General features: G+C 44.4%; 1 protein-coding gene across 1 annotated transcript in view; it reads left to right on the forward strand.

Annotated features, from left to right (window-relative positions):
- Window positions 1-1,153: 1,153 nt before the first annotated feature.
- ISM1 (isthmin 1) overlaps window positions 1,154-15,020 on the forward strand; it is an 84,483-nt gene continuing 70,616 nt past the window's right edge. Inside the window, exon 1 of the mRNA XM_003810577.5 lies at window positions 1,154-6,063. Coding sequence (XP_003810625.3) covers window positions 5,926-6,063 — 138 coding nt within the window. The 5' untranslated portion in view covers window positions 1,154-5,925. The remainder of the gene's footprint in view (window positions 6,064-15,020) is intronic.

A 15,020-nucleotide genomic window follows, 5' to 3' on the forward strand; every position in this document is an offset into this window, starting at 1 on the left:
CACAAGCCTGGCAGCTGCTTTCAGGGATGGAGACCCTGGGAGCACCTCTGATTGTGGTGATTTTCTCACTTCTGAGCACTGTGACCCCTTCGTAGTTCAAAGGAGAGGCTCTAATGGAACAACACTTCAGGCTTTCTGTTCGTTTGTGTTTCCTTGAGGGCTTCCAGTTTACCTCTAAGGCTCCTTGGAGCTCCAAATTTCAGCAGTTTTCTAAAAGTTTCATTCATTGAATAGATATTTATGGAGCATTTACTATGTGAATTCAGAAGTGAATGAGGCAAACAAGCACACTGCCCTCATGGACAGAATGTGGAGTCCTGTATCGATCAGACATAGAGACCTAGAATGACTTGCTTTTTCCTCCATGTGAGAGTGATAGTTGAACTTCTCAACAGCCTGAGAGTAGACATTCTTAGCCCCAACTTACAGATGAGGCAGACGAGGAAACTGAGACTAGGGAGATAAAATAGTAAGTGAAGTCCATCTGACTAATTCCTTCATATACAGCCTCTAAAACAAGGTGGTGAGGTTGTGCCAGTCCCTTAGGACAGCGGTTGACAAACTAAGTCATGTGGTCCAGCTGCCTAGCTGTATACACGAAATTTTATTAAAACACAGCTATACCCATTCCTTCATGTATTTTCTATGACTGGTTTCCCACTGCAACACCAGAGTTGATTAATTGCCAAAGGGACCTTATAGCCCACAAAGACAAAAAATATTTGCCATCTTGCCCTCTAAAGAAAAAGTTTGCCATCCCTCCAGCCTCAGAACATTGCCCCCTAGTTAGGGTAATGAAAGTTCCTGGAACAAACCACAAAAGTTTAATGGCTTCACACATTTTTAAAAAAAGTTTATTTCTCAATTACACAATAGCCCAGCCAGGGTGTTCTTGGGCAAACGTAGGGGTCAGGTAGGGACTCTGCTCCAGAGACCCAGACTGATCATTGCTCTAAGGTTACCCTGGGCAAAAACATCCAGCCAGCAGACAGGGGTGAAAAAGAAAAGATCATGAACAGGAAGTTTTTATGGGCTAGATCTGAAAGGGACACACATTAATCCACCCATATTCTATTGGCCAGAATTCAGTCACGAGCATAGGATACTGAGAAATGAAGTGTACTAGAATGCCCAGGAAGAAACAGGTTTTGGGGAACACAGAACAGCCTCCACCACAATCCCTAAATACTAATCATTCTCACACCCAGAAAACGTCTCTGGCTGTGACTTCTCAAATCTGTTTTAAAGCTCAGATTCAATATGCATGTGTTTAAAAAACATTGCTTAATTGAGCCCTTACCTTTTTGAGATGCATACTGAAATATGTACATATGAAATGACATATCATGAATTTGCTTAAAATAATCTGAAACGGAGGAAATTTATGAAAATATTGAGAATGCAGGTAAGACAAGACTGGCCATAAGTTTTGTTGAAGCTGGCTTATGAGTAAGGATTTATTATATTATTCTCTTTACTTTTGTATATATTAAAAACTTTCCATAGTAAAAAAAATTAAGGATTACATTGAAACTACTCTTTGCTATGTTGCACCACTCTTTGGCAAAATAAAATAAAAACAATAAAATCCTAGTCATAATAGGCCACAAGGTTCTCTGCAATGATAGTAACTACAGGTGTTCTGGTTTATTAATTTCTCTTACTTCCTTAAAATATTCCAGTCAAATAAGCCTGCCTGTAAGATAAATGGGACCAATAATGAAAGATAAAATCTACGTGAGAATAGTACAATCAAGAGGCAGAATGGTTATAAAAGTTAATGTCAGACACCTATAGTACAAGCACTCCTAGGAAAAGTAATCTATTACTTGGGGTATAAACAAATACCAGATTTGTTACATGCATTTTAAAAACACTAATTGAGAATTACTCTGTGCAAGGCATTGTCTCAAAGATTATACTTGTCAGGATGTATATACTATTATACCAGCTGCTGTGCAAACATCCCTACATCACAATGTCTATGAACAAAGTTTTATCTCACTTGCTCAAGGTTCAATGCAGATATTCCTGGTCCAATTGTTCTCTTTTGAGCAGTAACTCAATTTGAGTTCCTTTCACCTCAGAGTCCTTTGCCATGTAGAAAGGAAAGAGAGGGCTGGGCACGTTGGCTCATGCCTGTAATCCCAGCACTTTGGGAGGCCGAAGCGGGTGGATCATTTGAGGTCAGGAGTTTGAGACCAGCCTGGCCAATAGGGTGAAAATCTCTCTCTACTAACAAGTACAAAAATCAGCTGGGTGTAGGGGCAGGATTCTATAATCCCAGCTACTCCGTAAGCTGAGGCAGGAGGATCGCTTGAACCTGGGAAGCAGATACTGCAGTGAGCTGAGATCGCACCACTACACTCCAGCCTGGGTGACAGAGTGACTCTGTCAAAAAAAAAAAAAAAGTGAATGAATGAAAAAGAAAAAAAAAAAGGAAAGAGAGAGAGTGTGCAGATAATCACACAGGATGTTTTATGGTCAATCTGGAAGGAAAAAAGCTCTTCACGGCCCAAACCTAGATCCAAGTATACCTAGAAAATGTCTCATAGCCATGAACCCAGAAAGAAAGCTAGATACTGGGATGGAGGTGGGGAGTGGGGCGATGCTCTGAAATGTTCTACCACAAAGGTGATCCCAATCAAGGTCTAGTGGGAAAACAGACATGCAAACAGACACAAGTGCCCCAAGTGTCATAAAATCAATAATAACGATATGAATAGGGTGCTCTGGACGCTCTGCTGAAGGAGGTAGGATTTTAAACATTTTTATCAGCTATTGGTACAATTTCATAAATGTGCTTGAAACTTAATTGGTTTAGTCTATTAAATTTGTAATTGTTTTTCCACAAAAATTGTAAGCCCGTGTTCCCTAACTCAAAAACATAGCCCTGCGGGCAAGCCTGGTTCGGCAACTGGAATCAGAGCATGGGTGTTTATCAATACTCGTTATATGTGCTTACTGGAACATAAATTCACCTGGAATGGGGATCTCTCAGCGTGAAGGGATTTTAATAGGATTCATTCATACATTTGTTCAACATTTTATAAAGACATCTGTCCCCAAAATTCAATTTACAATTTTTACAACATTTTACAAAGACTTTGATCTCCAAATCTCCATTTACAATTTTACAAGAATTTACATTCATTGCAAAGGTTTCTTTCCAGAGTTTTTTAAAGGTCATTTTTTTCCTTGGGTCCAAAACTGTTACTTTCAGATGAGAGGAGAAGCGGCTGAGGTTTACATGTGGAGACTGTGTGTGATGAAAGGGCAGGACACAGCGGCCCCTGGAACCTAATTCAGACCAGCCTGCCTCTGGCAATAGGAAAGTCATTTGTTCCTGCGAGCCCGTATCATAATCTGGCACAACTGGAGGTTAGAACAATCCTTAAAACTCTTTGGCTGTGGGATTCTAGTTTGCCATCTTAATTTATACATTCTATTTCGGCGCTGATTCTCCAGCCCTTTCCCTTTTAAGTGATCCTAATTAGAAAACACACAGGAGGATCCTTCCAGGATTTAAAAGCTGCTGGGATCCCCTCTTTGATCTCCCATCTGAACTACGGACGGTTATTGTTTCACGTTTTCCCCCACTCCCCCCGACCCGCACTCCAGTGACAATTATTGGCATTTTAGAGCCTAGAGATAGAAATAAGATGTCTGACAGGCCCGGCTGCCTAAAAATCCAAAGCAAGCACCCCTCCAAACATCTCTCCTCCTCCCTCGCACCTTCCCCCACCCAAAAAAAATAATGAAAAGGGAAAAATATAGCAGACTCTATAAACAGCTGCCAATTTATTAATAAGATGCTGGAGTTAGTTAGAATTTTAAAGATGCTTCAGGCATCTTTAAGGAGGCAGCAAGCCCTTCCTCTCCCGGGCACAAATAAGCCCAACCAGCAGACCCTACCTTAACTACCGCTATTTAAATTCTGCAAAGTACCGCGGTGACCGGAGGAACCTTCGGAAAGGCGCAAGGGTTTGCCTTAATTTGGGTAATACTTGCTTGAGATGCCTTGCGAGAACTCGAAAGCAGTTGAATTAAGAATCTTAAATCTTTCTAGGACGCGGAGGAGGAAGGTAGGAAATTGGGGAGGGGGGAAGGGAGGCGTGCCGTCAAGAAAGAGTTGATTATTTATTTAATTTCATTCACCAAGGGAGAATTCGGAGGCTCCATCCCGGAGGCACTGGGGTCCGGGACGCGGGAAGGGCTTGGAAATGTGCGACGCGGCTGTGTGCGAACGCGTGGACTAGGTCTTGGCTCGCTGGGAGGGAAGGGCTGGGCCGGCGCTGGGGAGGAGGAAGGGAGGGCACGGGTAGGAGGAGGGGAAGCGCAGTATAAAAGGCCCGGCCGGACTGAGCGTCCGCTACTGCGAGTCACTTCGGTAAGGCGGGAGCCCGAGCAAGATCAAGGAGGGAAGTGCGCGGTGCCACGGACCGACACAGTTCGCTCTAGCATCTGACGCTCGGACTCCGCGCCCTCAGCCGGATCCCAGAGCCCTTCCATTCGCCAACCGCCCACTGCAAGGCATGAGCCGCACGCGGGAGCCCGAGGCTGCAGCGCGGTCATGAGGCGGTGGCCCGGGATCGACGGCTGCGCAACGCCAGCCCCCAAATCCCCTCTGGGCGCGGCACCCCCGGGATGAGCCTCCCCCCCAGAGGCAAGCCCACTAGAGCTGAGATTCACTCCGAGTTCCTGAGCGCCTGAGCCGCGGGCACTGCGTCTCTGCAGCTTCCAGCCAACACCTGCGCCGGTGACCAGACGAACGCCTAGAGAGTCGGACTCCCCTCCCTTCCCAGGCTCTACGGGGCGCCGCGGACCCGCGAACAGCCGTGCCCGGCTAGCGGGCGGCCCAGCAAGTGTCAAGACCCTTCGGAACGACACTTTGGCACTCCTCCCCTCCCCCGACTGCTTCAGGCAGGGGTCGCAGGCAGACACATGGCTTGTCCGGCGCCCCCTCCGTTTTCCATCACTGCAACTCCAGCTCCACTTTGCCAATAAAGGTTTCTAAAGCAGCCCAGGCACCACCCCACCCACCCACAGCCCCGAGCCTCAGTGTGCACAAGGGCTCTACCCGCGCCCGCCACAGCGACCTCGGCAGCGGGCACTTGGTACAGCCCGGCAGGCTGACGCTGCCGCCGAGGGCGCCCCGGCTACCGCCAAACCGTAACAACCTCGGTGTGCCCGGGGCCCCCATCTGGAACCGGCCCTCCCCGGGACTCCGAGTGCGGGGCGGCGCGGCGGGCGGCCCCGAGGAGCGCGGAGAGTAGTGGAGGTGGCTTGCCGGGTGAGTGGCTGGGGGCGGCGAGGGCGGGGGAGCCAAGCGTGGAGGTAACTCCCGGCCGCAGCTGAAGCCCTCCTACTCCTCCTCCTCCTCCTCCTCCTCCTCCTCCTCCTCCTCCTTCTCCTTCTCCTTCTCCTCCTCCTCCTCCCCGCGCTTCTCTGGCGGCCGCTCCCGCTCCAGCTGCGGCGCCGCGGCCACATCTGGGGCGCCCATGTGCGCTCGGGGGCTCGGCTGCGCCCGCCCCGCCGCCGACCCCGCAGCCCCCTGCCAGCAGGGTGGCCTCCGGCCCGGCCCGGGTCCCGGGCTGCCCCGGGACCCAGTCTCCGTCTCCGCCGCCGCCGCCGCCAGGCAGCGCCGGGGCTTGCTCCGCAGCCGGCTTGGACACCCCCGGCCTCGCGGTGGCTCCGCCGTGGTGCGGCGGCGGCGGCGGCGGCGCCGGCAGCTCCTGCTCCCCCGGCCCCGCACACCCCGCCGCGCCCAGCACCAGCCCCGCGGGCCCGGGAAGCGGAGCCCTGGCGGGAGCCGAGGCGGGAGCCGCGCTGCCGGGCTCCCGGGCTCCTACTCCTCCTCCCCCGGCGTCACCGCCGCCGCCGCCGGCCGCCGCGCCGGGTCCTAAAGCCGCGCGTCTCAAGAGGATGGTGCGCCTGGCGGCCGAGCTGCTGCTGCTGCTGGGGCTGCTGCTGCTCACGCTGCACATCACCGTGCTGCGCGGCTCGGGAGCCGCCGACGGGCCCGACGCGGCCGCGGGCAACGCCAGCCAAGCCCAGCTGCAGGTGAGTGCGCCGCCTGAGAGGGGCGTGCGCGGCTGCGGGGACGGTTTGTGGGGCGGGGGTGCTGAGCTAGTGCCGGGTGGATGCAGGGAGGCGGGTCCCCCGCCCCACCTAAGAGCAACTGTTTTGGCAGTAGTTTTGCCCGGGCCACTTGACTTAGGCAGAGGCGGAGCGGGGGCACGTGCCTGGAGGCTGCACCCGGCTTCCAGGTCTGCCGGCTGCGCTCCTTCAGTTCTGTCTGTCACGGGTCAGGTGCGGGGTTGGTGGGGAGGTGGGAAGGAGCGAGGTTTGGGATGAGCAGAGGAAGTGTGGAGAATGTGCTTGCTTGGGGGTGCTACCAGTCTTTCGTTGCCCTTCGGAGGCTGAGTAATGTTACTCGAGGCTGGAGGGACGCAAGGAGACTTTATAGGATGATATCCCTGAAGTCTTTGGGAGAAAGAACTCCGGGAGTCTACCCCTTTAGGAAGCAATGCCAAAGGTCAGGACATAATTTCCCAAGGAGAATAGCCAGGCATCCCCTCCTCACCCTCAGGGTTCCCTTGCTTCCAGTGTTCCTTTTCCTCCGGGAGCCTCGCCTGAGGTTCCCCCCTCCCCCCTTGTGCCCCCTTGGCCATGGGGAAGGTGCAGAGTGAAGGCACCGGTAGTGATTTGGGCCAGGGTTACCTGGGGCTTTTAAACTTGTAGCAAAGTCTTTCTCCCAAGGATCTTCCCCGTTGAAGGTCGCTTTAGCAATGGGATTCTGTTTATCCATTTCAACTTCAGGGCAAGGAGAGGGCGTAGTGGACGGTCAGACATAATGTGAGTTCTGACTTCGGAATAGAATTGCCCAGCTAGGCATTTCCTGCCGCTATGTTAGCGCCTTTCCTTGAGTCTAGGGGTGGGACAACTGTAAACTTGGAGCATAGGCAAAAGCAAGCAGGGATTTTCCCAGGAGGCAGAGGGGATTCTCTGGCTCCTAAAATCTGCTCAAACCAGGCGCGGTGGCTCACGCCTGTGATCCCAGCACTTTAGCAGGCAGAGGCGGGTGGATCACCTCAGGCCAGGAGTTGGAGACTATCCTGGCCGTCATGGTGAAACCCCGTCTCTACTAAAAATACAAAAATTAGCTGGGCGTGGTGGCGCACGCCTGTAGTCCCAGTTACTCGGGAGGCTGAGGCAGGAGAATTGCTTGAACCCGGGAGGTTGTAGTGAGCTGAGATCGCGCCACTGCACTCCAGCCTGGGCGACAGAGCGAGACTCTGTTTCAAAAAACAAACAAAAAATAAATAAATAAAATGAAATAAGCATTATTCATTGTTCCCAAAGGCCTTTATATTCATTGTCTTTGATAATTCACTTTTTACATCTTTATACAATTTATTGCGAAAAACGTTACCGTAAAGAGAAAACTAATAAAACACTTCCATTGTGTTTACTACGTGCCACCGTTTTAAGTACTTTACAGAATTTAACTCACTTAATTTAACCATAATCTTATGAGACATGGTACTGTTAATATAGCCTCATTTACAGATGCAAAAACTGAGGTACAGAGAGGTTAAAAAACTTGTCAAAGTTCAGACATTCCAAACTCTTGATTACACCAAATTTTGTCTCTACCAGGATAGACTAAAGCAAGGTGATTATTGCACGCAATTACAAAACAGTAGAAAAGTACACACCCCAAAGCTTAAAGTTGTTTTAACTTTGAGACATTTCTAAAAATGTCCTAACTTTGTGGGATCTCTCATCTTCTCCCGTGGGTAGATAAGTACAGTGACAGACTGAGGGAATTTCTATGCGGAAGTTGAAGATGCCACCATCCTATAGACTGGGGCACCCACCAATCTAACACTGCGGAGATAATTCTTAATATCTTCAAGATTTCTGGAAGTTATATTTTATACACGATGCTTTCTTTCCTCATGGACTCATGAAAAGCCATAAAAATGATGTTCTGTGGAAAAGTAAATTTGGCAGATTTCTTTACGAGGTGTTTGCTATCATTAGAATAACCCGGGGTTGGCCTTTTCCGCTTGAACAGTAAGGTAATGAGAGAAGCAGCTGGTGGAAGTGGCAGTTCTAAAAGGGAAGTGGACTGAATTCTCAAAAGGGGCTTTGGCTGAAGAACTGCCCCAAGAGGACACAACAAATGGGGGATTTAGAAAGAGTTATGCTCCTAGAAATATCTTGAGTCCCAAGTAGCTGCTAATCCACCAGCTTCAGCTTATCTTGTAATAGTGTTCGGTGAGACTGTCCACTCAATGCACACACTTTTCCAAGCAGAATGATGAGTTTAGCAGTTTAGTTCATAATTTTGCTGTTTTGTAATTTGTTATTATAAAAGTTTTATACTCTTCCTGACCAAAGTTATTTCTTTGGCCCTCTGACTCTCTGAAGGTATTATAAGTCAAAAGAAGAATGTTCTGCCAAATGAGGAGGTCTGCAAAAGACATTTATTAGTCCGTCGTTTTCAGGCCCCAGAAAGTGAATTTGCTAGTAGCAGGTGTATTTGAAGACAAAACTGTGGACACTGTATTCTTTCTTTTTACCAGACATTTTAAACCCAAGTCTTAAACATCATCTAAATTTGTTGGTTCTGTGCTATCCTGAGCTACTAAAATCCTTCTTCACAATCAGAAAATTAATCCATATACATCATTTTTATTGTTTTTATCTCTGTGTACAACCTTCTAAAATATAAGGTTGTCTTAGTCAGATATATGCAATGGTGAGTTTATTTACCTGAATTGTAGTATGTTTGTATTCATTTAAAAAGGGACACATTCTTATTTAAGGATATATCAAGGACACCCAATATAGTAGTAAGAAAAGCAACAATAATAGTTAAGATTTATTAAGTGCCTTTTATGTGGCAGGCACTGTTCTTAGCACTTTACACATACTAGCTTTCTTTTTTTTTTTTTTTTTTTTTTTTTTTTTTGAGACGGAGTCTCGCTCTGTCGCCCAGGCTGGAGTGCAGTGGCGCGATCTCTGCTCACTGCAACCTCCGCCTCCCGGGTTCATGCCATTCTCCTGCCTCAGCCTCCCAAGTAGCTGGGACTACAGGCGCCTGCCACCAGGCCCGGCTAATTTTTTTTTTTTGTATTTTTAGTAGAGACGGGGTTTCACCATGTTAGCCAGGATGGTCTCACTCTCCTGACCTCGTGATCCGCCCGCCTTGGCCTCCCAAAGTGCTGGGATTACAGGCGTGAGCCACCGCGCCCGGCCCATACTAGCTTTCTTAATCCTCACAAAAATCCCGGGAATTAGGTGCTATCATTATCCCTGTTTCAAAAGGAGAAACTGAGGTTAGGTAATTTGCCCAAGGTTGCACAGCTAGAAGCTTCTTCATTTATTTTCGTTATTTTATAGTGGGGAGCTATTTGAAGCATATTTCTACTGCAAGTTCTTGATAAAGTCATACACTCAAGAGAGAGAAAGGCTTTTAACAATTTACATTTTCAAATGTATCTTGACAGTCTTACTGTGTTAACTATGACATATATGTATATATACACATACATTATATATACATAATACACATATATGTATAAATGTTATCTAACTTTTTTGTAGTTTCAGCACACTAGGGGTTACATTTTTGACTCTTTGTATGACTGTCTCCCCTAGTATGCCCTAGTGTGCTCAAAACATTAATAGGTACGATGTTACGAGGTGGCAGTAAAAAGTTTTGGGTACACTCTCCATATTGGGTAACTGGCTGATGAAAATAAAAATGTTAGTCTTTGAATGGTTGTCAGTATTTTTAAAATATCTAGTAAGAAATGAGAAAACTATCTGCAGTAGCTGCATTAAAATGCATGGAAACATCAACTTTTTCTTGCTTTTGAATCTTAGTTCATTAGAATAAGTTTGTCTCATATTAATCAGATACTCAGATTAGTTCTTTCACATATATTTAATTAATGTTAATGAGAAAACATACATAGATATGGATATAGATATAGATATATAATAAAAGTCATCTGGAAGACAAAATATAGAATCCATAGGCAATAATAGTACTAATAAAGGTATCTCCTTTGTCTGAAATTCAAATGATTGCCTTTCCACTAAATCTCAGTTTTAGAATCATGAATTTCTATTTATTTTTAGTAGTAAGTCAGAACTCATTAAGGCAGTGAGATTTAAGCAAGTATTATAAAACACCAATTTGATTATTTTTACAATAACATTAAAGCAAACCAAGCTCTCGAATGTAGTAAAATGTCTTTGTTCTCTGTTTCCTAACTATCATCTTTATGAACACTTTCCATCTTTTATCCCTTTATTGCCTTCAGTAAAACAGCTTAGCTTCTTGTATTCACTGCTTTGGATTTAGGAGTTCATCCAAGCCACTTATAGCAGTAGAAGCAAAAGCATAATTTATCTGTACTTAATACAAGAAAGTCAATAGCCATTTGGGTTTCTTATTTTGTGACTTACCTGCTCGTTTTCCAGTCAGGCTGATTACTTTTACTGGAATTTTTTTTTTTAATGATTGACAATTGTTTCACTTAGCTATTGCTGCAGAACAAACCACCCTAAAATTTAGTGGCTTAACACAACCACCATTTTATTTCTTCCTGAATTTGTATGACAGCACCTTGCTTGGGCTCAGCTGAGCGGTTCTTCTGGTGATTTCACCTGATATTACTCATGTAGCTGTGGCCATCTGTTGGCTTCATGTGGGCTAGGTGGTCCAAAAATACCTCACTCATTTGTCTGATAGTTGGTGCTTGCTGTCACTTAGGTTTGCTCTCCATATAATCTCTCATCCTTAAGGAGTCTAGCTCATATATCTTTACATGGTAGACTCAGAGCAGCAAGAGAATAAAAGCAGAAATTGCAAGACCTATTGATGAGTTTGCACAACTTCATTTCAGCTGTATTCTATTAGCCAAACAAATCATGTGGTTGCTTAGATTCTAGTGGACAAGAAATAGATTCCACTTCTTGATGGGAGGAGCAGCAAAGTCACATTAAAGAAGAGCATGTGTACAGGGAGGAATCCTAGGCATCTTTTTATTCTTTGTTCTCCTAATTTTTGATTTACATTTTTAGAACCCATAGTGCAAGGACATAAAGTGTCCTTTTTGGTGACTGTATTTTTATCAAGGTGAAACTCTTTATCTCTTTTATTGCCTTTTGTCTTGAATACTTTTTTGTGTCATATTAATATTGCAACTTCTGCTCTTTCTTCCTTTTAGAATTTGTTTGGGTGTCTTTTCCAACCTTTATTTTCAAACTTTTTTTGACTTTTTAATTTACTTTTTTCAAATGTATTCATTTATTTTGAGATGGAGTCTCACTCTGTCTCCCAGGCTGGAGTGCAGTGGCGCTATCTTGGCTCACTGCAAGCTCCACCTCCCGGGTTCACACCATTCTCCTGCCTCAGCCTCCCGAGTAGCTGGGACTACAGGCGCATGCCACCATGCCTAGCTATTTTTTTGTATTTTTAGTGGAGACAGGGTTTCACCGTGTTAGCTAGGATGGTCTCAATCTCCTGACCTCATGATCTGCCTGCCTCGACCTCCCAAAGTGCTGGGATTACAGGTGTGAGCCACCATGCCCAGCCCAACTTTTTTCTTTTTTTTTTTTTCTGAGACGGAGTGTTGCTCTGTCACCCAGGCTGGAGTGCAGTGGCGCAATCTTGGCTCACTTCAAACTCTGCCTCCTGGCTTCATGCCATTCTCCTGCTTCAGCCTCCCGGGTAGCTGGGACTACAGGTGCCCACCACCATGCCTGGCTAATTTTTTGTATTTTTAGTAGAGACGGGGTTTCACCCTGTTAGCCAGGATGGTCTCGATCTCCTGACCTCATGATCCTCCCGCCTCTGCCTCCCAAAGTGCTGGGATTACAGGTGTGAGCCACCGTGCCCAGCCCCAACTTTTTAATTTAAATATCTTTCTTATTAATAAGCTATAGCTAAATTATCTTTGTTTATGCAATACATCAATGGATTTAACCCATTTTATTGATAAATTAGAAATATTTTTTCATTTTATTTGCTATTCTAAAATTTTTATTTATTTTTATTTTTCCTCCCTTACTCTCACCTCCAATTTATCTATATGACCTTTGGCAAGAGGGTTAGCCTCTCTATGTCTAGATTTTCTCATCTGTAAAATAGATATTTAGTAACTATTTCCCAGCATTATTGTGAGGATTAGAACATTGAATGCATGCTAAATGTGTTATTAGAGCTTGGCATTTAATCATTTGATAAGTATTTATTTATTTAAGATGGAGTCTCACTCTGTTGCCCAGGCTGGAGTGCAGTGGCACGATCTCAGCTCACTGCAACCTCCACCTCCCAGGCTCAAGTGATCCTCCTACCTCCACCTCCCAAGTAGCTGGGACTACAGGTGCTCACCACCATGCCCAGCTAAGTTTTGTATTTTTTATAGAGACCAGGTTTCACCATGTTGCCCAGGCAGTTCTCGAACTCCTGGACTCAAGCGATCCACCTGCCTCAGCCTCCCAAAGTGTTCGGATTACAGGCATGAGCCACCATGCCTGGCCATTTGATGAGTATTTAAATGTTACTTTTTTTATTTTTATCAAGTTTTGAAAGTTATCTGTTCTATTTCTATTATGTTTAACATTTTAACAAACATATTTGAACTAACACTTTTCTATCAATGCTGAGAATCAATCAGTATCTATAACCTAAACCCACCACATAAACAAGATTCTGACATGCTAGATGAAAGATTCTCTGTCTTGTCTGTACACTATGTATACTATCTCTAATCTTTTAATCTTCTGAAATTTTAGTGCTAGAAGTTTTCTTTTAATCTTTCTTTCTTTTTTCTTTCCTTTGTTTTTAGTATGTCTATCTTAGGAATCACTTCTTACCAGTTTTATTATACTACCAATAATTATTTAGACTTAATTCTAAGATTTACTTATTTCTTTATCTAGCTGCTGCTGCTGCCTTTTTTTTTTCTTTCTTTTTGAGATGGAGTCTAGCTCTGTTGCCCAGGCTGGAGTCCAGGAGTGCAGTGGTGTGATCTTGGCTCACTGCAACCTCCCTCTCCCGGGTTCAAGCGATTCTCGTGCCTCAGCCTCCCAAATAGCTGGGATTACAGGTACCCACCACCATGCCCGGCTAATTTTTGTATTTTTAGTAGAGACGGAGTTTCACCATGTTGGCCAGGCTGGTCTCGAACTCTTCATCTCAGGTGATCTGCCCATCCTGGCCTCCCAAAATGCTGGGATTACAGGTGTGAGCCACTGTGCCTGGCTTGCTGCTGCTGCTTCAATCTCATACTTTCATCTTTTATTTTGCTAGAACACAGTTTCAAAAATTTTTTTCAGAGAGAATTTATTAATTATAAACTCTATAAGAACCTATATCTTTAGACATATCTTTATTTGATTCTCAAAATTAAATGCTAATTTGGCAGTTGGCTGTCTTCTATCTTATTTCCCCCCTAAGAATTTTAAGAATAGAATTTAATTTTTATACCATATTTCAGATGAGAAGTCTAATACCATTTCTTTGTAGGTGATTTTTTTAAAAACTTGATGCTTTTATGATTTTTTTCCTTTATTTTAATGTTCGGGAATTTTACCAGGTTGTGTTTAGATTCAGGGCTTTAGCTGTTAGTCCTGTTCAGCATATGGTGGACCCTTTCATTCTGAAGTCTAAACTTTGTCTCCAGCTTGAAAAAATTTCTGTAGTTATATCTTTGGTATTTCCAATATCCCTGTACTCTTTTTTCTGGAACTCCTGTTAGAGATTGAAACTAACATTGAGATTTCAAGATCTATGTTTCATGTCTCTGAATTTTTCTTCTCATACTTTTATTTCTGTTTTTTAATTGTGTCTTATGTCTCGAGGCATTCTTCTGGCTATTTCAACCCCAGTGTCTTGTTTAGGAATATTTCATAACTGAATGCTCATAGTAAATATCAGATGCAAATGTCAAACTCAACCACTCTGAAACCCAGGACTGAATGAAATAGCTCTACCACTTCGTGCCCTCAGCCTTTTCTCCTAACTTCTATAGCCTCTTTTCTCCCCTTCTTTTTCTTTCCCTTTCTTTCCTTTTTCTTCCTTTTTTATCTTCCTTTCCTTTCTTTTTCCTTATCTTTCTTCTCTTCTCTCTCGCTCTCTGCATTTTTTAAAGTTTTTTAAAACTACATATAAATTACATGCAATAAAATGGATGAATCTTAAGGGTTCAGTTTCATTTTTGACAGTTGTATATGCCTATATAGTTACCACCAAAATTAGGATATAGAACATTCCCCATCACCCCAGAAAGTCTTCTAGTGCACAATTGTAGGCAATTTACTCCTTCCAGAGGCAACCAATTTCTGGCTTCCATTACCATAGATTAGTTTTGCCTGTTCCAGACTTTCACATAAATGGAAATGTACTTTTTGCATTTTTCCATGTGCCTGGCTTCTCTCATTAAACCAAGTTTTTGAGATTCATTTATTTTGTGTGTATCAGTAGATTTCTCTCTTTTATTGCTAAATGATAGTCCACTGTGTAACTCTATCACAATTTGTATATCCCCATCAATGGACATTTGGTTTGTTTCCATTGCTTTGCATATTATGAGTAAGACCATGTTAGTATTCTTACACAAGCCTTTCTGTGGACCTGTGTTTTCATTTCTTGTGAGTGAATTTCTAGTAGTAAGGCTGACATGGTCTCTGTTCTTGATAGTATTGTGGTAATTCTTCTAGGGAGACTGACTTTTTAGAGATCTCACTTTCCTTTTCTCAGCTCTGTAGTGCTTCACTTTCAATTGGTTGCTACTTGTTTCATATCTACCAGAAATCCCTCTCTCTCTTCTGTTGGCCCTTCTTTCAGCTTTCCAATTCTGTTGTGGATTGACTCATATTTCTTCTACCTCCTCCATAGAATTAATAAATAGAAAAGAGGTAAACGCCACCTTGGTCGGCCACCTTGAGCTCAAGCACTATAATTCTATTTCTTAATTTTATTTTCCTTTATA

The sequence above is a fragment of the Pan paniscus genome, chromosome 21 (assembly GCF_029289425.2).
Source record: "Pan paniscus chromosome 21, NHGRI_mPanPan1-v2.0_pri, whole genome shotgun sequence".
NCBI lineage: Eukaryota > Metazoa > Chordata > Mammalia > Primates > Hominidae > Pan > Pan paniscus.